Source organism: Castor canadensis, chromosome 13 (genome assembly GCF_047511655.1).
Source record: "Castor canadensis chromosome 13, mCasCan1.hap1v2, whole genome shotgun sequence".
NCBI lineage: Eukaryota > Metazoa > Chordata > Mammalia > Rodentia > Castoridae > Castor > Castor canadensis.
Window position 1 is genome coordinate 34,697,783 of NC_133398.1, and position 20,654 is coordinate 34,718,436.

Sequence of the window (20,654 nt, forward strand, 5' to 3'; positions counted from 1 at the left end):
AAGGCCCTGAGTTCAAACCCCAATGCTGCCAAAAAAAAAAAAAAGGGAGAGAGAGAATTTCCAAGTATTTCTGCACCAGGCTGTGACTTTGCCTAGAGAAACATTGAGGGCAGCTGTAACCCACACACAGATGCAGTCCCTCTGGGGAGGGAGACAGTGTCCACAGGAACTGCCAGACCCAAAGCACTGTCTCCCTGCCGCAGGCCTGGGGGCTCCCTTCAGGCCTCAGGGACCTGACTAAGGGAGGTGGAAAAACTGTTTTCTGTGCTTTGAAACTTTTAGATATTTCACTTCTGTAAGGGTTTTGCCAGTGTCTCTGTATGTAATATAGGTTGCAATAAATGATAAGGTAGGTAGCATAATAACCAGGCTGGGCTGGCGTCACCAGGCTGGAGGGTGAAGGAGGCACCCACAGTAGGAGGACTCGGAACCTGGAACCTGGATGGGGGCCCCGGTGCAGGCCTTCAGAACATTTGGGAGCCAGGCACCGGTGGCTCATGCCTGTAATCCTAGCTACTCAGGAGGCTGAGATCAGGAGGATCTTGGTGTGGAGCCAGTTCTAAGCAGATAGTTGGAGAGACCCTATCTCAAAAATACCCAGCACAAAAAAGGACTGGTGGGGTGGCTCAAGCGGTAGCACCTGCCTAGCAAGTGCGAGGCCCTGAATTTAAACCCCAGTACCACCAAAAAAAATAAATAATAAAGTTTGGGAGCAGAGTGTAGGGATGGTTTGCTGAAGGAGGAGATGTCTCTGGGGGCAGGTCACAGGGCTCTTTCCTTGGGACCAAGCCTGGGGGTTTAGGTGGCTGCAGACACAGCAGGCATTATGATCAGGACTGAGGCTGCAGTGGGGCCACCTGTGAGTGGGACTGGGCTGCCAGGACAGAGCTGAGGCACCAGGCGGTGGGGGAGGGCTTGAGCCTTTGGAGTGTGTAAGGCATCAGGGACCTGAGCTGCTGCCAGACCTCAGGGGGCGCCTGGCTCTCTCAGACCTTCCAGTCTCTTTGCAGAGGAAGTAAAGAAACTGGAGTCCTTGCCATATTCTGTCAAAGGCTGGTGCCACCTACTAGTTTATAAACCATTCAGAAGGAAAAAGGGGCAGACAGTTAAACTGTAATTGCAAGCCGCATCCCACTTGCAGAGATGCTAAGATGTAAGAACTGTGTGTCTAAGAACCATATGACGTGTTGCAGGCCCCACCTAGATTCTTAATCTGCCTTCACACGTTTAACCCTCACAGCAGCTCCAGAGCTACGTATTTTTGTCTAGGTTCAGATGAGGAAACGGGCCCAGAGAGGTTTAGTAACTTTCACAGGGTCACACAGCCAGTCAGGTACAATTGGGATTTGCACCTCTTCTTCCTCATCCAGTCCCACAAAGATAAGGCCCCTGAGTCTTGGCCCTTGGTAGGCAGGCCCCCTACCACTTAGCCATGCCAGCGTCTGAGTGCTGGCCCTTGGGAAGGAGAGAGTGTCCATGCTGCAGAGCAGGTGGGGGCCAGCTCAGCAGGCTCCACTGGACTGGTCATTAGCCACCCTGGGTTATGCGCTGTGGAAGGGGCCAGGAGCAGGGCTGGGGAGATAAAGCCAGGACCAGGACCAGGAGTGGCTTGGTCTGTGGCCGGCCCTGGAGAAAGGCCACAGATCCACCTGGTGTACAGTCATGTAGTTGGCTCCCAGAGGCTCACCTGGAATCTTGCCCATTCATCCATTCCCTAAAACTCTCTTTTTCTATTTAATTTTTTTGAGCAGGACTTTTATTCATGTATTGATCTGTTCTTGCATATGAAACCTGAACCTAGTGTTAGAGACACAGGCCAGAGCAAAACCTGGAGCACATCCCTGAAGGAGAAGAGAGAGAGTGAGGAGTGTGCGAAGAATGTGTGCCTTCCCCAGGGCCAGGGGACAGAGGCTTCCCTAAGGGAAGACCTTTAGAGCTGAGCTCTTGAACATGAGCGAGGGCAGAATGTGGGCCATGGTGGGCAGAATGCGGGCCATGGTGGACAGATGAAACCGCCTATGCAAAGGCCCTGAGGCAGGAGGAAACAGGCCTTGGAAAAATTAAAAGTGCCATATGTCTGCAGCTCAGATCCCTGGGCAAGGTGCAGCCAGAGAGGCAGAAAGATGGGTAGGCAGTGGTGCACTCAAGATTTGCATACTTCGTCATTGTTTGGAGACAGGGTCTTGCTATGTAGCCTAGGCTGGACTCAAATTCATGAGTATACCAGCCAGGACTGTATACTATTCCCTGACATTAACCAACCCAAACCACAGGCCCAGCAATTACTGGCATGCCCAGCAAGATTTGCATATTTTGAAAAGACCAAGGGCAAGCTGGTTTGTGCCTGAGATGGACCAGGTTAAGGGGGTGGTCATAGCAGTGGGAGTGCAGGGAGATGTTTGGGATAGGGATGGGAGGGTGGCACTCACAGTGGATTGTCCCAGGGTACAAGGAGGAGAAGCCTATGTGTCAGCCCCTGGGTTCTGTCTGGCAAGTAGTGCCCTTCCCAGGCCTGGCTGGTGGAAGACCAGTCCTCGTTCCACCGGCCGGAGCTGGCCTTGGTCCACCTATCCCTAGCAGCACTTAGCTGTCCTGCTTCCTGCGGGTGGTGGGAAAAGCAGAGGGCAAAGGATTTGAGAATGGTGCTAAGGGTAAGCTGATGTCCCAAGAAATGGGCATCACAGAATGTGGCTGTCACGTGGCCCTGAGCTGGCCTTCACACACAGGGAACCCAGCACATGGTGGGGTCAGGCCTTTGCTTAATGAATTACGTCATCCTGGGTTCCAGGACCCTGTGCTTGCGGATGTGCCAGGGATGTGGGCAAAGGGCTGGTCCCGTCTGGCAGGTGACAGGACACTAGAAGTGGGACAGTGTGGTCAGGTCAGCCAGAGGGTTCTTGGGTTACTGACTTTGGAAGCAGATGTGGAGCATTTGTACATGAAGACAAAGTTTAAGCCAGGTGTGGTGGGGTACAACTATAATCACAGCTACTAAGAAGGTAAAGACAGGAGAATCATGAAATCAGGGCCAGCCTGGGCAAAATTAGTGAGATCCTTTCTCAAAATCAAACAAACCAAAAAGGCCAGATTTGGTGGCTCATATCTGTAATACCAGCTAGGCAGGAGGTGGAGGTAGGAGGATCACTGTCCAGAGGCCAAGCAAGCCTGAGCAAAAAGCATGAGACTGTATCTAAAAAACAAACAAAAGCAAAAAGCAAAAAAAGCTGGAGGTGTGGCTCAAAATGGTAGAGAGCTTGCCTAGCAAGCCAAGGCCCTGAATTCACACCCCACTATTGAGGGGTGTGGAGGAGGAGGGGAGGCACAAAGTTCCAGGGTGTAGCCAAGAGAGGGATGGTCAAGGTCAGTGAAAAGTGGGCCATATGGAGATGAGATTGCCCTTTACAGAGGATAAATGGGGGCTCAGAGAGGCTGTGGAACTTGTCTGAGGTCACACAGATGGAAAGTGGCTCTCCTTGCATGGTTCTTTGTGCTGTGGGTTCCTTTCTGAAATTTTCCTTCAGAGATGTTATGCTACTGAGTCCACAGTTCAGGAGTCGGAGAGCCTATGATCAGGGAGGGATGGCCTGTGTTGGAAGGGGGAGTGATGCCCCAGGCCGAGCCTCCCAGTGGCTGGTCACAGAGTCCTGGGAAGGACATGACTGCAGCGGGCATGACACACATAAAAGACAAGTGCGGAGACATAAGGGCCTGTGGTTGGATTGGTTAATGTTGGGGAATCGTATATGGTGCTGGCCAGATACCAAGGGCAAGGAGGGAGGAGCATTTGACTTATTTACGTACTTATCTTTGGTGCTGGGGATTAAACCCAGGGCCTCTGGCATGTCCAGCACACCTGCCCATGAGCTCCAACCCCAGCCTAAGGAAAGACTTCTCACGGACATTGTTTAGAACTGCAGGCACAGTCTAATTACACAAAGTCAGACTCTAGCTGGTTTTCTTGCTGATTGCAAGTTGTCTATAGAAAATGCATCCCCTTCTGTGTGTTCCCAGGCAGAGTGCTCACCCCCTACTGCCCTGGGCCCTCCACTTCCCCTTCGTCCCTTACCCACCTCCTTCTTAGCTTGCACCTTGCTTCAAATATCTGAGTAAGCAGCCTTGCAAGGTTTGAAAGGCCACCCCTCTGGCCCTCCATGGGGCTCAGCCCAGGAGAGATGGCAGGAGTTAGGGCTGCCCCAAGGATGCCAGAAGCACCTGGAGACAGGAGTGAATTTCAGGTCCAGGCCCCTGCACCCTGGGGACCCTGGGCTGCAGGGCATACAGTTGGCAAACAGAGGCTGAATTCTCAGGTCCCAGAGCACTGTCCCCCCGCCTCCCACAGCAGGGCTGCCCAAAGAGTGAGGAAGGTTTACTCAGTCCACCTATTTCGTGGGACCTGGAGGGCACTGGGACAGCAGGCCCAGAGCCAGATCTGATTGTCTTGTTTCACAGGTGAGGAAACGAAGGCTTCACAGAAGCAGAATGAGAGGAGAAGTGCGTGCCCACAGGCCAGTAAGAAGGCGGTGAGGGGCAGTTGGTGGCCAGGACCCAGGGTGGGGGGTGGCCAGGCTAGGCATCCAGGACCCAAGGCTTATGTTGTCCCTGGAGTCTGCCTCTGAGCAGCCAGTGATCTCGGCAAGCAGTGCCCCTCTCAGAGCCTGGCTGCTACTTCTGCAAGGTGGCAGACTTGGTGGTCTTCCTCCCCTGCAGCTTGAGGTCCTCTCTGTCTCTGCAGTGTCTACTCCGGGGGTCTCCAGGGTGAGGCGTGAGATGCTCACTGGGCTCGGGCAAAATGTGACCTACTCCAAGAAGAGAGGATTCGGCATCGCCCACGTCTGGCAGGTGTGGACACACCGACTCCTCCCAGCGAGGCTTCAAGCAGTCCTGTCTCCTGTGGTCCAGGAGTCACTGGGGAGGAGGGGACATACTGATAAAAGGGGTGCTTTTGGTCTGCTTTTGGCAGGTCATCCCAGTTAATTAACCTGGCTAACTAACTGGGTGAATGCAGACTAATTAGTGTAGGTTGGATTCACAGATTAGGCCTCATGAAATGGTCAAGTGGCTGGTACTGGGGGTTGAACTCAGCCATGGCCTCATGCTTGCTAGGCAGCACCCTACCACTTGAGCTATACCCCCCAACTCTTTTGTTTGCATTTTGTTTTTGAGATGGGGCGCTTGATAACTTGCCTGGCTGGCCTTGAACTGCCTCTACGTCCTGAGTAGCTGGGATTACAGGAGTGAACCACCACACCTGGCTTGGACAAGTGGTTTCTATTTTATTTTTGTGATACTGGGGTTTGAACTGAAGGCCTTGTCGGGCAGGTGCTCTACCACTTGAGCCATACTCTCAGCACCCAAAAACAAGGATGTGGGAAAATTGACACTAGGTTTCCAGTGTGATCCCTTCCTCAGCTACCAGCCTAGGAGAAAACAGGGACAGGCTAATCAAGTCTGACAAGAAATCAGCCCAAGGTTTTCTTTTTTAATTTGGGGGGCACTCTTTGACATCCACATTGACAGCCAGGTTGGATAACTGAGTCTCACCCATGGTGTGTTTGAGGCTACTGATGATGGGCACTTGTATATAATATAAAATTAGGGGAGCCGAGCTCAATTGTGTTTCCCTTTGGAGAAGTGAATGGTTGGTCAGGGGTGGGCATGGTGGTCCATACCTGTCATCTCAGCTACTGAGGAAGTGAACAGAGGAGGATCTTGGTTGAGACCAGCCTGGGCAAAAGTGTGAGACTATATCTGAAAAGTAAACTAAAAAGCAAAAGGACTGATGTGTAGCTCAAGTGGGAGGCCCTGAGTTCAATCCCCAGTACCGCCAAAAAAAAATTGGAGCCCTAACCTCCTGGTATCCTCCATGTTGCTGTCACCATCACGACTGTGATTGAGTTTTGTCTAGGGCGGAGACCAGCTGCCACTGGAGGGAGAGTCCATGCAGGGACTGTCTTTAGCTGGGGTCTTGGAGAAGGGGATGGACTCCACCTTACCTTGCACAGCTAGGTGGTCACTGATACAGGAAGAGACCTCAGGTGTCTCTTCTCTGGAGGGCCCCATCTTTCCAGCCCAAACCACTTTTGGGAGAGGCTGCTCCCTTTCAAAGATGGGGGCCCAGGAGTGTGACTGAGCACTGACCTCACCATTGTAAGACCTTTCTTCCCTTCCCAGCCACCCTTGGAATTTGTCCCTCCACACGCAAGTTTCCACCATTGCTTCCAGCAACACAGATAAGGAACAAAACATTTGGTACTGTATCCAGGCATAGCATGAAAGGAAACTTTGTTCTGTCTCAGAGGACTCCTGGGCCTGGGATCCTGTTCTTGGTTCTGCCCTGCATAGATGGCCCTAGACATGCCGACTTGGTTTCCCCTTCCGCACCCACCATCTCTCAGGTGTGACCAGTGCTGCTCTTCCAAGTCGTGGAGTGTGGGGTCCCTTTGGGAGTCTGAATGATTTTCTGCCAGAATCCAGAGGATTCTGAATTTCACCATGGATGAGCAAAAGTGGGAGGAGATGGGAAACTGAGTCACGCAAGAAACTCCTCAGCCTCGAGCAGGGCCTGCAGTCAGAGTCCTCAGATCTCAGCTAAGCTATTAATGGGGCAGAAGCGACAGATGTGAATGGTGGGCCTCCAGGGACAGAGACAGGACAGTGGGGGAAGTTGCAGAAGGGAGGAAGTCCGGTGTTTAAGGGCGCTTTCCTGTGCCTGGCATGGTACAGGCCCCAACTCTCAGACCTGTGGATGGGAGTGTGTCAAGTCACCTCCTATTGCCATCCCACTTTACAGACGAACGAACCAAGGCTCCTGACCATGTCCCTAATCTTTGCAGGCTGCCGTCACAGCCCCTCTGGTATCACCACATGTTATAAAGGACCCAGGCCCCTTTTCCTCCATTCTCCCGCAGCCTGACAGGCAGGCAGGGGCACTGGAGCCAGTCCCTTCCTTCGCCATGCCGAGGGGAAGGCAGTGGGAAAAACCACCCCTCTGGCTGGGCTTGGGGGAGGCTGCTCACCCACCCCCCAGGATCCCTGCCCTCTGGCAGAGAAGCCCTGAGTAGCCAGGACTGCAAAGGGGAACAGCCACGGGGGCCACCTGGCCCAGCCCCTGGCACTGAGGGCTCACGGGAATCAGCTAGGCCAGAGTCAGGCAGGCCTGGTGGGTGGGAGATGCTCAGGGTAGCAGGTGGAAGGAGGGGGTCTAGCCTCCAACAAGGAGTAAGGGAAGGCCATGTGATGTCTGGGGGTGCTGCCTAGTTTCTTCTCTTTATTTAAAAAATTTTTTTGCCGGGCGCGGTGGCGCGCGCCTGTAGTCCTAGCTACTCGGGAGGCTGAGGCAGGAGGATCGCTTGAGTCCAGGAGTTCTGGGCTGCAGTGCGCTATGCCGATCAGGTGTCCGCACTAAGTTCGGCATCAATATGGTGACCTCCCGGGAGCGGGGGACCACCAGGTTGCCTAAGGAGGGGTGAACCGGCCCAGGTCGGAAAAATTTTTATTAGCATGCATTAATAATACAAGGGGGTTTCATTGGGATAATTCCATAGATATGCATAGTGTACTTTGACCAAGTTCACCCCCTCTAAAATATTCCCTTAGCTCTGCCCCCTCCCTCTTTTCAGACAGTGGTGGTTTTCATTATGCTACCTATTCATTATGCCTATATACATTCACCTTGATCCTACTCATCCCCTCCTTTCCCCCGCCTCCTGCTGATCAATCCCCCTTTAGCATTACGTCCCGTTTTTATCATCATCATTATTTTAGGTCTACATTCCAACACAAGTAAAAACGTAGTATTTGGCTTTTTTAACTTGGCTTATCTTGCTTCATGTGATGATCTCCAGTTCCATCCATTTTCCTGCAGATGACATAATTTCATTCTTTATGGCTGAATAATACTCCATCACGTAGATATCCCACATTTTCTTTATCCATATTCATTAGTTGTTGGGCCCCTAGGCTGATTCCACAGCTTGGCTATTGTGAATAGTGCTACAATAAGCATGGGTGTGCAGGTGTGTCTCTTGTAGGTTGATTTACACTCCTTTGGATATGTGCCCAAGAGTGGTAATGCAGGGGCATAAGGCAGGTCTGTTTTAGTTTTAGTTTTGGTTTTCTGAGGAACCTCCATACTGTTTTCCAGAGTGGTTGCACTGGCTCACATAATCCCACCAGCAGTAGACGAGGGTTCCTTTTTCTCTCACCTTACCTGCATTTGTGTTTGTGTTAGCCATTCTGACTGGGGTGGGATGGAATGTCGATGCTGTTTTGATTTGCACTTCCTTTATGGCCAAGGATTTTCGTTAGCCATTTGTACTTCTGAGCACTGTCTTTTCAAGTCATTTGATCATCATTAATTGGATTATTTGTACTTTGGTTGTTTGATTTTTTTGAGCTCTTTGTGTATTCTGGAGATTAACCCTTTATCTGTTGAATAGCTGGAAAAGATTTTCTCCCATTCCTTGGGTTGTCTTGATTCTGGTTAGTGTTTTCTTTGATGTGCAGAAGCTTTTTAATTTGGTGCAATCCCATTTATGGGATTCTCACTCTTGTTTCCTGGGCAATTGGAGTCTTATTCAGAAAATCCTGTGCCCTTATTTTTTCAATTGTGGTGAAATCTACATAGCATCCTAGCCATGTCTGAGCATGAAATTCAAGTACTTTGTCATGTGTCTATCCCCACATGATTTGGAAATCTTGAATTCACAGCAGCCTACTGTGTGTTTTACTGGCTTTGCTTACATGTGCTAACACTGAGTGTGTGCTCAGTGTTAAAATTCCATACTTGAGCTGGGTGCCAGTGGCTCACGCCTGTGATCCTAGCTACTCAAGAGGCAGAGATCAGGAGGACCTCAGTTCAAAGCCTGGCTGGGCAAATAGTTCTTGAGACCCTTCTCAAAAAATACCATTACAAAGAAGGGCTGGAGGAGTGGCTCAAGGAGTAGGCCCTGAGTTCAAACCCCAATATCACATACACAAAAATATTCCATATTTGAGCATGGCTCAAGTGGTAGAGGCCCTGAGTTCAAGCCCCAGTATCTCCAAAAAGAAAAAAAGTAGAAGAAAAAAGGACTAGACACAGGAGTCTTAACACAGAGCTCTCCCCAGCCAGGCATGAGTAAACTCATTTGATCTTTACAACTCCCCGGTAAGGCAGGTTCTGTTACTGACCCTGTTTACAGATGAGGCAACTGAGGCACAGAGAAGTTTAGTAAATACCCTCAAGGCCAGACATAGTGGTCCACACCTGTAATCCCCAGCTGTATGGGAGGCAAAGGTGGGAGGATTGTGGTCTGAGGCAGGCCCTCCTCAGGACTCCGTTTAAAAAAAACAAGTAAAGCGAGAGGGACTAGAGTCGTGGCTCAAGTGGTAAAGCACCTTCCTAGCACGTGTGAGGTTCTGAGTTCAAACCCTGTATAGCCACAACCAAATTTCAAAAGATCCTCAGATCTTTCACTGGTCCTAGGCTGGGCCCACTGCTTGTGACTGTTTATTGAGAAGTTACCATCCAGAGCTCTCTGACTCTGCACTGGATGCCTGCTGTTGAGATGGGAAAACTGTTGTGGGACAGAAGTAATAGCCAGTGAGTTCCGTCCACGCCCACCTCCAGTTGGCCAGCTGGAAGGATGCAGAGCCCATGAGGAGACAGAGGACTGGACCTCGAGTTTTGCAAGCTAGCAGACAGTGTATGTGTCAGAAGCCCAGAGCCACAGCCCTGAGGTTCCCGAGTCAGGAAGAGCATGTGGCATCTGCAGGGAGGGGGCTGGCTGCTGGTGACAGGTTGTGACCTCCAAGACACAACTCCAGAGTCCTAAGCTGAGCACCACAGGCTGCATCCACACAATGGGGGAGGGGGATCGTTGACCTCTCCCCAGGGCAGTTGTGAGGAACAAACTTGGTGGTGACCCAAAGTGTGGTAGAGAGTGGGTCTTCAAGAGTGGCCCCTGGAGCTGGTCACTAATGCAAACTCAGCCATCCAGGGGCCTCTGCTGTAAACACGGGGGAATGGTGGGCTGGCACTGTCCTCTCAGCCAGCCCTTGGGGCCACGGACGTGTTTCATGCACTCTTTCCATCCTCAAACCCTGCTGCTGGCACTTGAAATCTGAGGAGAAGGAACAGTTTGGCCCTGAGCCCTCCCCGCCTGCAGGCCCAGCCTATAAGACCCATTCGGGCGGAGCCCAGGGCTACCGACAGAAGGTGGCCTCCCAGGCTGGCCTCTCCTGCCAGCTGTTGCAGCCCTATCTGGGGAATTGATTAAGGCTGAGCAGCTGCCTTTGTCTCCATGGAAATAAGCAGGTGAGGGAGAAGCAGCACCCTCCTCTGTGGGGGCTGAGTGCGGAGATGGGGTGTTGAGCTGCTGGGCTTCTACAGCCCTGTCTGGGGACTCGGGTCACAGGGTAGTCACACTGTTCCCTTAAGTCCACCGAAGGAGGCTGTGAGAATTCTCCTCACGGTGTCCCGCAGCACCTCCAGCCACCAAGCTGATGTTATTTCTTCCTTAGGTACCGCCCAAAGTTGAGGAAAGAAAATTTCCCAGGCCAAACGCTGTAGCCTCTTTAATGACAGGAGCCAAGCCCACTTGAGCTCTGATCCTATTACATTCCTGGTTACAAACTTTGATGTCCCCCATTGTCTCTAGGACCCTACCAGCAGGCCAGCGTTCAGAGCCTTGGCCAGGCTCTCCCTTCCCCCACCAGCTGCGGCCCTGTGGCTCCCTGCACTTGGCCAGGTACTTGCTTCCCACCCTGACCGTGATCACACGCTGTGGGCCCTACACTCTGCCTTGCACCCTGCTGGACCAGGTGTCCCCGGGCACAGTGCCTCCTGCCTGTGCTGCCTCCCTCTCGCTCTGCTGGCTTGCTCCACTCAGCCTTAAGGCGCCATGGGAAACCTCCTGCCCTTCCTGGGCCGCATTGCTGCGTCTGCTGTTTAGCCCTGTTCGCCCTGAATAAACTTGCTGCTTCTCTGCCTGCCTCTCTCTGACGCTCATGTCTGGGCCACAGTGCTCAGCGTGGTGTCAGCTCAGAGAGGACACCGTGATGTTGGCGACCGACTCAGGGCCCTGGAACAGGTGGTGAGGGCTGATTTGGGGGGCCCATTCAAAGTAGAATGCAGGACCCTTTGGCCAGTGCTCTTCCTAGGAGTGGAGCTCCCCTGGGGACTCTGAGCAGGCACCCTCTCTCTTTGGGCCTCAGTGCCCCTCTCCGTCGAAAGGCAGATCTGGAACTCTGTGGCAGGAACTGGACAGGGCACAACAGGTGGAGCCTCCAGGTTTCAGCCTCTTGGGGCGTCTTGGAAACTCCACGGTGACCCTTGTTGCCCGAAACTCCCAGATAAGGAGCTCGTGGGTAATAAAGCTGTGTGGAGCTAGGCTGGGGCCTGGTTTGGGGAATAAGCAGGAAGAAGTTGTGTCCTGGGTCTCTAGAAGGTTTCTGCAGGCAGGGAACCAGCCCTTGGAGGAGTGGGCAGCTGACAGGCGGACAGCCCGCTGCCCTCACGGGCCTCAGGAGTGTTTGGGTCTGGCACCTGTGGGCTGCAGAGCCTTCTGCCCTTCATCCTGACAGGTGGGCAGGCAGGGTATTGCTATTGTATGGATGGAGCCCCAGAGACGGGATGGGATTTACCTTAGGGCACAGAGCAGACCAGAGGCAGAGTTGGGACCACCCCACCCGCCCAGAACACCTACTAGAAGAGGGACAGCCCCAGCCCTTGGGCTCTGAGTGTCTGGGGGTGGGGGTGGGGAGACGGAGGGAGGGAAGCTGGAGCCAGGAGTCCTCCAGCTTTGCTCTGGGCACCCAGGTCTGAGTGTGCTGGACAGCACGGAAGGCCACTGTGGGGTGACAGTTCTGTGATGGGAGGAGGGAATAAGGGCACATCCATCCTCGTTAGGACAGATGTGTACAAGGTAGTTCGTATGCTCCGTCCCATTTAGTCCTCAGGATGCTGCGGGTAGAGAGTAGGGTGTCCTGGTAAGACGCCTGCCGAGTACAGAGACTTGCACCCGAGGCCTCTCGCCCTCCCCTGGACTACCTCCCTGAATATGAGGATGGGGAGACTTCTGGAGGGGCTTCTCTTGGAGTCGGGTCCAGGGGGAGCGTAGAGGAAAGGGCACCCTGAGAGCCCAGCTTAGTGTCTGCGTGGACTTCACCCGGGTGGCTTGGTTCCAGGCAGAGGAGCAGGAGCAGAGATAGGGTGTCCAGAAAGCACGATGCTCTCAGGGGGAGAGGGCAGGCATGTGTGTGTGTGACAGGAGGTGGGGAGCCACCCAGGTCTGGTAAGGCCTTTGTTCTGAGCAGGAAGAAGTATGATCTAGAAGGCCCACAAATGTGGGGGAGAAACAGAGTCCCCAAGAGAGCAGCTACTCAGGCCCCACAGGACTGGAGGGAGGCATTGGGGCAGGTGGCTTTGAAGCAGGGCCTGCTGAGAGCAGGCCATCTGGGGAGGTGCCCAGCCTCAGGACCGGCTCTGGGCAGTGTCAGATGTAGGCACAGGCACTCCCTCAGGCCTAATCTCATCAGGAAGAAGGGCTTGGCTGCTACCTGCCAATCTGCGTTTCCTGTGGGCCTGTGGGGAGGCATCTGTGCTGCACCAGAGGGTGGAGGGTGAGGAGAGCAGGCTGGGCAAAGGCAGAGGGGGCGTGAGGACAGCACTGTGCTCGTCTCTGCCTGCACTGTGCTCGTCTCTGCCTGCACTGGGGTGTTCGAGGCAACCGAGGGTCCCCACTGCCTGAACTGTGCTGATGGAGACACCAAACGTCTTTCCCAGCCCCCCACCCCTCCAGTCCCCTCCATAACTCCAGTCTCCAAGAATTACAGCAGGTGCCCTCTTTAGATTCTTGTTGACCAGGAGGGACTGTTCCTAGCTTCTCACCTGCGCAGTCTGTTCCTCCCTGTCATGGTGAGTGGCAGGGCCCTGGGCCTTCATAAGCGCTCAGCAGTCACTTTGAACTTTTTTTTTTTTTTCCATGCTGAGGATGGAACCCAAGACCCCATGCATGCTAGGCAAGCTCTCTACCTCTGAGTTACAACACCAGCCCTTCTTTGAACTTTCTAATTTGGGATTTTTTTTTCCCCCCTGTCCCAACTGTGGACCTTTGGCACAGATCTGACTAAACCAAATCTGACTGTTCTGTAAACACTGGGACCACAGCAGTCTCACTAGCTAACATACGCTGAGCCAAGAATCACTCCCTGTGCTGTGTGGGCTCCCTTGTTTAATCCATAGGGCAGCCCTGTGAGATGGTGTGGACCTGGCTCTGAACAGCTTAGCTTCTCGTTCCTATTAAGCTGTGTGATCTTAGACAAGTTACTTAACCTCTCTGTGCCTGTTTCTGTGTCTGTAAAAATGAGTCGATTAACAACAGTGCCTGTGGGGAGCATTCATAACTCATGATACCAGCAGTGTAAGTGTAGCTATTACTGTAGTTTTGTGCCATGCTCAATGTTACTGGTGGGGAAATGGACACATTAAGGAATTTGTCAAAAGTCAGAGAGAGGCAATGGCAGAGCAGTGCTGTGGAACAGAACCTCACTGGGAGGACCTGCTCTATCGTTACACTCTACCCGTGACAACACGTGCCAACTGAACACCAGAAATGCAGCTGGGGGGGGGCTGAATTTTATGATTAATTTCATTTTGATTACTTTTTGTTGTTAATTTGCAGTCCTGGGGATTGAACTCAGGGATTTGCACTTGTGCCACACCCCCAAGTCTTTTTGCTTTTAATTTGTTGTTTTCTTTTTTTTTTTTTTTCAGATAGGGTCTTGTGTTTTTTGCTGCACTTGGCCTGGAACCGATCTTCCTACCTCTCCCTCCCGAGTAGCTGGGATTACAGGTGTGCACCACCACACCTGTTGTTGGTTTTGATTAGTTTTACCTGTAGTCTAGGAGATATGGGGGTCTAGAGACTTCTGTTGAGCAGAGCAGTCAGAGTCAGGGTTGAAACTGCAGTAAGGCAGCAGTGCCGGTGCCACTGTGGACTACACATGGCTTTCTTGCTTCAGTCTTACTGTGGAAACCTGGAGTGTATCCAAGATCAAAGAAAACACTAATGAATCTTCTCAGCCCAACAGCTGAAGAAACCAGATCGTTTTTCCTTTTTTTTTTTTTTTTTGGTGGCACTGGGGATTGAACTCAAGGCCTCATGCTTGCTAGGCAGATGCTCTTACTGCTTGAGCCACTCCGACAGCCCTTTTTTGTGATGGGTTTTTTCAAGATAGGGTCTTATGAATTATTTGCCTGGGCTGGCTTCTGCCTCCTGAGTAGCTAGGATTACAGCGTGAGCCACCAGCACCCAGCACACTTTTCATTTTTTATTGTGCTAAAGTTACACATAGCATGGTATTTGCCATGTTAACCTTGCTTTGTATGTGGGGGAGGGGTTGGTGGTACTGGGATTTGAACTCGGGGCCTCACACTTGTTTGGCGGGTGCCATAACACTTGAGCTACTCTGCCAGCTCGTTTTTATGCTGGCTATTTTTTGAGATAGGATCTTGAGAACTATTTGCTAGGGGCCGGCTTGGAACTGCGATCCTCCTGATCTCTGCCTCCCAAGTAGCTAGTGTTACAGGCATGAAGCCACCGACACCCATGTTAACCTGTTTCAAGTGTAGAGTTCAAGTTCTTGTGCAACTATCACTACCATCCATCTCTAGAACTCTTCATCTTGTAAAACCAAAACTAAACCCATTGAAACATAACTCCTCATCCACCGTCCCCATCCACTCCCGCTGCTCTCCTGCCCAGCCCACCTGTCTGTTTCTGATTTTGACTACCTCACAGAAGTGGAATCCTAGAGTTTCTGTGACTGGCTTTTTCATTCAGCATAAGGTTCATCCATGTTGTAGCACATCTCAGCACATCCTTCCTTTTGAAAGCTGAATAATATTCCACTGTACGTCTGTACAGATGGACATCTAGGTTGCTTCCTTGTTGGTATTGAGAATAACATGGCTGCCAGTTCTTTAGGATATATGTCCAGAACTGGAATTGCTGGATCACGTGGAAATTGTATCTTTAATTTGTGGTTGTTGTTGTTGAAGAACTACTGTACAATTTCCCTGGTGCCTACACCATTTCAGAGTCCCACCAACGGTGCACAGGATTCTGACTTCATTTCTTTATCAGCACTCATGATTTTCTGGGTTTTTGTCTTTATCATAGCCATCTATGGAGTGTAGCTCAGTGGTAGAGCACTCACCTAGCATGGACAAGTCCCTGGGTTTAATCCCCAGCACTACAGAAAAAGAAGCTGGGGCGGGGGTCAGGGAGAGCGAGAAATAGCTGAGATTTTAAGTGCTTGCTTAGCATGTGTGGGGAAGCCACAGGTCCAATCCCTAGCAACAAGAAAAATAAGTGAAAATTGGCGATAGCCACCCTAATCGGTGTGAGGTGGCATCTCCATGCGGTTTTAACTGGCGTTTCTCTAATGATTAGGGACACTGAGCATCTCACAGGCCTAGTGGCCATTGCTGCGTCTTCTTTGGAGAAGCCCGTCCTCATGTCTGTTGCTGTGCCCTTAATCGGACTGTCTTCTTTGCTCTGGGTTTCAGGGGCTCTGTCTTGTGTTCTGTGTATCCATTCCTTACCAGGTGCACGATTTGCAGGTGTCATGTCCCGCCCCCCCCATCCCCTAGGTTGCCCTTTTATTGCTGGTAGCATCCTTGTGACACAGAAGAGTTAGTGGTCGTGAAGTCAGATCTGTTTATTTTCCTGTCCTTGCCTGTGCATTTGGTGTCAAATCTAAGGTCATAAAACTTTTGCCATGTGTTTTTTTCTAAGAGTTTTGTAATTCCATATTTTTGGCAAGATCGCTTCCTGAGGAGTGCTGGATTCTCCCTACAGCTTTGTCCTCGGCAGCCCTGAATCCTGGGCATCATCTCTATGAGACCAAGATTGGTTAGCCAGTTCAGGTGCTGCCAGCTGACCAACGCATCACACCAGAGCGCCTCAGCCTGGCCGCTCAGCCATGGGGAAACACAGCGTGCTGGGCCCCGTTCAGTGGATGTGGGGCAAGGCCTGAGAGTTTTAAGACCGCTGGTGATGACACCCAAATGCACCCGAGGAGCGAGAGCATGCTAGGGCCTGAACCCCATACCCAGTGAAGGATTTTTTAAAGTTAATTAATTAACTTATGTATTTATTTGCTTACTTAGCTATTTAGAAACAAGGTCTCACTGTGTAGCCTGAGCTGGTCTTGAACTCTCAGTCCTTCTGCCTTGGTTTCCACAGGATTATGATTACGGGCATAAACCACCACACCCAGCTAAGTAGAATGACTTTACTCTTGTACTCGGGTTAATAATCTCTTCTTTTCTTTCTTTCTTTTTTTTAGCAGTGCTGGGGTTTGAACTAAGGAACTCATGCTTTCTAGGCAGGCACTCTGCCACTTAAGTACTCCACCAGCCCTTTTTTGTGTTGGGTATTTTCAAGATAGGGTCTTACAAACTCTTTGCCCAGGGCTGGTTTTGAACCGGGATCCTCTTGATCTCTGCCTCCTGAGTAACTAGGATTACAGGGGTGAACCACCACTACCCAACATCCTTTTTCATTTTAAACTGTGTGGGTAACTTGGGGTTCTAATCTTCTTCCTCTGTTAACTGAGGCTCTGACAGATGTGGTTCAGACCTTCCCACGAGCCTCTACATCCACAAAGTCAAATGCTAAGAAGGAAAAAAAGAAAAGAAAACTGGATAAATTAGATGTGAAACCACAAACTCACACTGGGATGATGGTAGCTGGCAGCGCCAGATCCGACCCATTCCCGGTGGCCAAAGACTAAATGGGGTAATTTCATTCCTACCCTGAGGCTACCACAGTGAGGCTAATGAGTAATCGGAGGATTGGTGAGCACCACACCCACTGCGGGCACAGGCTCAGCCACCCTGTAGTGAACCCTTGTCCTGCAGTGATGTGAGAGCTGGGCGAGGAAGAGAGGCCTCTGGGAAGAGGCAGAAAAATTCTCCCTCTCTCACACACACACCACCACACCAGCAGCATGCAGGACTCAGCCTTCCCTTCCCAGCTGCACTGCAGCTACCAGTGATTTCAGTCAAGTCGCTTCCCTGCCCACCTCTCCTCCTCTCCCACCCCCACCCCGTTTTCCCACCGTTGAGTCGGGGCAATGACCTCCATCTGCCTCGAAGGGGTCTTGTAAGGGGCGGGACAGGCCCAGCTCTCCACCACTAGGCATTAAGAAGTGAACTTGAGAACACATTAAACCCAAGGATCACTAAATCCTTCTGGGGGTGGGGTTTTCACATCCCCTGAAGCCTAATCCCATGGCACTGGGCCCACTGAGCACGCACAGGGATAGCAGCCACAGATGGGGGACACCCTGCCCTGCTCCCCTCCTGAGGAGACTGCTGGGCTGGGACCTGGCTCACACCCATCCTGGTTGACAGACAAGCAGGCAGGTTTCTGCTTGTAGGGAAAGTGAAACTCTGGTTCTCTGATGACTGAGTCACTGGAGCCAAGCACACATGGTCCAGGAGTGCACAGCCCAGAGAGTGCAGGGCCCTGAAGCTCACTGGTGAATGCAGTGTTCACATGCACAGGATTCACATGGGTGCGCATGGCTCGTGTGCACGCTCAGAGGGACAGCTGGCCTTGGTAGGGCCACCCCACCCCTGCCTCTTAGCTTTCCTTCCTGGGCTGCTCCACCACCAACCAACTTCATCCCTGGAGGCCAACAGACCCCTTTCCAGAGGGGGGGACACTTAGCTTCATAACAGGTACTGTTGTTATCCCATTGTACAGACAAGAAAACTAGGCCTCCAGAGGCTAAGTCACTGCCCATCCAGTGGGTAAGAAACAGAACTGGATCTGGAGGCCTGGCCGGCCTGCTACAGACAGCACACTGGTACCCTTTTAGTTGGGCTTGGGCTTATCTGGTGAAATAGGGGTGGGGGAATGTGGCCAGTTCCCAGTGGTTTCTCTCCCTTTTTGTGATCCCACTCGAAGGGGTGAAAAACCTTAACATATCAGCAAACAGATCATGGTGGTTACACACCGTCTTGCTTCATCTCACTGAGTGTACAGAGGCTCGCTTGGTCGCCTTTGTAGCAGGTTACTGTTGTGCTCACTTCCTCTACTGTATTCTCAAGGTGAGATCTCCACATGTCCCACAGTCAGGAGCCTCATGCTTCTTGCCTCTTGTCCCGTTTGTCTCTGGTAGATGTCATGGCACCCCCAGTACCGGAGCTCCAAGTTCCGCCATGTCTTCGGCAAACCAGCCAGCAAGGAGAACTGCTACGACTCGGTGCCCATCACCCGCAGTGTCCATGACAACCACTTCTGTGCTGTGAACCCCCACTTCATTGCAGTTGTCACCGAGTGTGCTGGTGGTGGGGCCTTCCTCGTCATCCCCCTGAACCAGGTAAGCACACCTGGTAATCCCCAGGCCCTAACAGAAGGAAAGCAGGAAGGGTTTCTAGTCCTGGATGTGATCCAAGCCCTTGCTGTGCCTATGCTAGTTGTGTGACTTTGGGTAAATCATTTCATCTCTTTGAGCCTTGATTCCCTTCTGGAGAAAATCAGCCTGTCCTGGGACTTCAGCCTCCAGAGCTGGCCTTGGTGCTCCTAGGGCCTCCTTTCATGCTGCAAAACAATGCTGCAAGTTCTCGCCTACATAAAATACAATTTCCAGTGCTTTGCTGGGCTCGCATGGAACTGGGAAAATCACCAAAGCCACCTTGCCCAGCTATGAAAAAAGGGAAGCAAACCCTCGGCCAGAACCACTCACCAGGAGAGGTGAGTGGTTAGCCAACGGGGGCTTGTCCTTGGGGAAAGTGGTATTGGCATGGGTGGGACCAGGTCCCAGTGCTCATATCCAGTATTTCCCACACCAAAAAGTGACAGCTTGATGTAGTCACCTCAGGGGCAGATCTTTCTAGGATATAAAGCTGAGCACCTGAAGGGGCTGGACAGCTGGAGGGTTGCTGGTACCTCTGGCTCACAGCAGAAGTAGCCGTGAAGCCCTCTGGGGGAGGCTGCGCACAGACTCAGGTCAGGAAGTGGGAGTTCACAGGAGCACCAAGCCTTCTGGCATGTACCCCACCTCAAGTAGACTCAGAGGAACTGGCAAGTGCCAAACCTGGACCCCTAAAGGGCTCAGCAGTTAACATTATAAACACAGACTAGAATCCCATAGACCAAGATTTCTCTTTATTTACTTTGGCAGCACTGGGGTTTGAACTCAGGGCCTCACACTTACTCAGTCAGGTCTCTACCACTTGAGCCACTCTACTGGCCCCTTTTAGTGATGGATATTTTTGAGATAGGTTCTCACGTTTTTTGCCTGGACTGGCCTCAAACCACGATCCTCCTGATATCTGCCTCCTGAGTAGCTAGGATTACAACTGTGAGGTGCCAGTGCTTGTCTAGACCAGGTTTTCTGATCATAATGCATTTGGCTTAGAAATCAGTAACACATGAGAAGAGTTAAATTCCCACTCATTCTCTAATTTTTTTTTTTCAGTACTGGGGTTTGAACTCAGGCTTCTTACTTGCTAGGCAGGTGCTGGGATGACAGGTGTGTACTATCACACACGGCCTTTGCAAACATATTTCTTAATAACTTACAGGTTAAAGAGGAAATCAAATGGAATTTGCTTATTTATTACTGCAGTGCTGGAGATTGAACCCAGAGTCTTGTGCACGCTAGAACAAGTGCTCCACCACTGAGTGCATCCCCAGCCCACACAGAGTAGAGGTTTAAAAATGCTTGTGATAAAGAAATGTATCACAAAATTTTTGGCATGCAGGGAACGTACTCCTATACTGATGTTTCTGTTAGAAAAAGACTGAAAAGTCAATATTCAACCTAAAAGGTTGAATACCAACTGATAAAAATCCAAAGACAGTTTGTAGAGCAGAAGTCAATGAAAGAGAACAGAAAAATGCCAAGAAAGCTGAAAGACAAACTAGTGAACAGGCCCCTGTCTACCAGAAACTGACCCGAGGGTAAAAGAGAGAAGTGAAGGGAACACCAGGAGCCAAAAGGCAGGAGAGCAGGAGCAGCGGATTTGGAATAGAATAGACACTAATTTGAAAACATGGACAAGAGGACATGTTTCACGCAGACATAGCCTGAGCTGGGGGAGTGGCTCACGTGGTAAAGCGCCTGCCTAGCAAGCATACGACCCTGAGTTCAAATCCCAGTGCCGCCAAAGAGAAAAGAAAAAAGCCTGACTAGTCTTACAACTATTTAACAATTTGAGCAATAAAAAAATTCCCTCAAAGAAAATACCAGAAAGGAAGGACAAGCTGTGGAATGGAAATGAGAAATCAGGGATATTTGCATAACAAAGAAAGAACTCTGTTCTAGTCTGGATTCTTTTGGCTTTGTTCTTTGGTTTGGTTTTGCGGTACTGGAGTTTGAACTCAGGACTTACACCTTCAGGTTTTTTCAAGATAGGGTCTTGAGAGCTATTTGCCTGAGCTGGCTTCAAGCTGCATCCTTCTGATCTTTACGTCCTGAGTAGTTAGGATGACAGGTGTGAACCACCGGCACCCAGCTCCTTTTGTTTTTTTGAAACAGGGTCTTATTATGTAGCCTGGCTGGCTTCAGACTTGCAATCCTCCTGCCTTAGCCTTCTGAGTGCTAAGATTATAGGCATGCACCACCATGCCTGGCTCTATAGTTTGAATCTT

General features: G+C 51.2%; 1 protein-coding gene across 2 annotated transcripts in view; it reads left to right on the forward strand.

Annotated features, from left to right (window-relative positions):
* The window catches only part of Coro2a (coronin 2A), a 53,278-nt gene that overhangs the window by 6,955 nt on the left and 25,669 nt on the right, over positions 1-20,654 (forward strand). The window contains exons 2-4 of one of the 2 annotated variants that reach the window (XM_020180806.2): positions 4,450-4,509; positions 4,733-4,839; positions 18,178-18,378. In XM_020180806.2, the coding sequence (XP_020036395.1) occupies position 4,509; positions 4,733-4,839; positions 18,178-18,378 (309 nt within the window). In that variant the 5' untranslated portion in view covers positions 4,450-4,508. The remainder of the gene's footprint in view (positions 1-4,449; positions 4,510-4,732; positions 4,840-18,177; positions 18,379-20,654) is intronic. The other variant, XM_020180809.2, reaches the window with a different exon arrangement.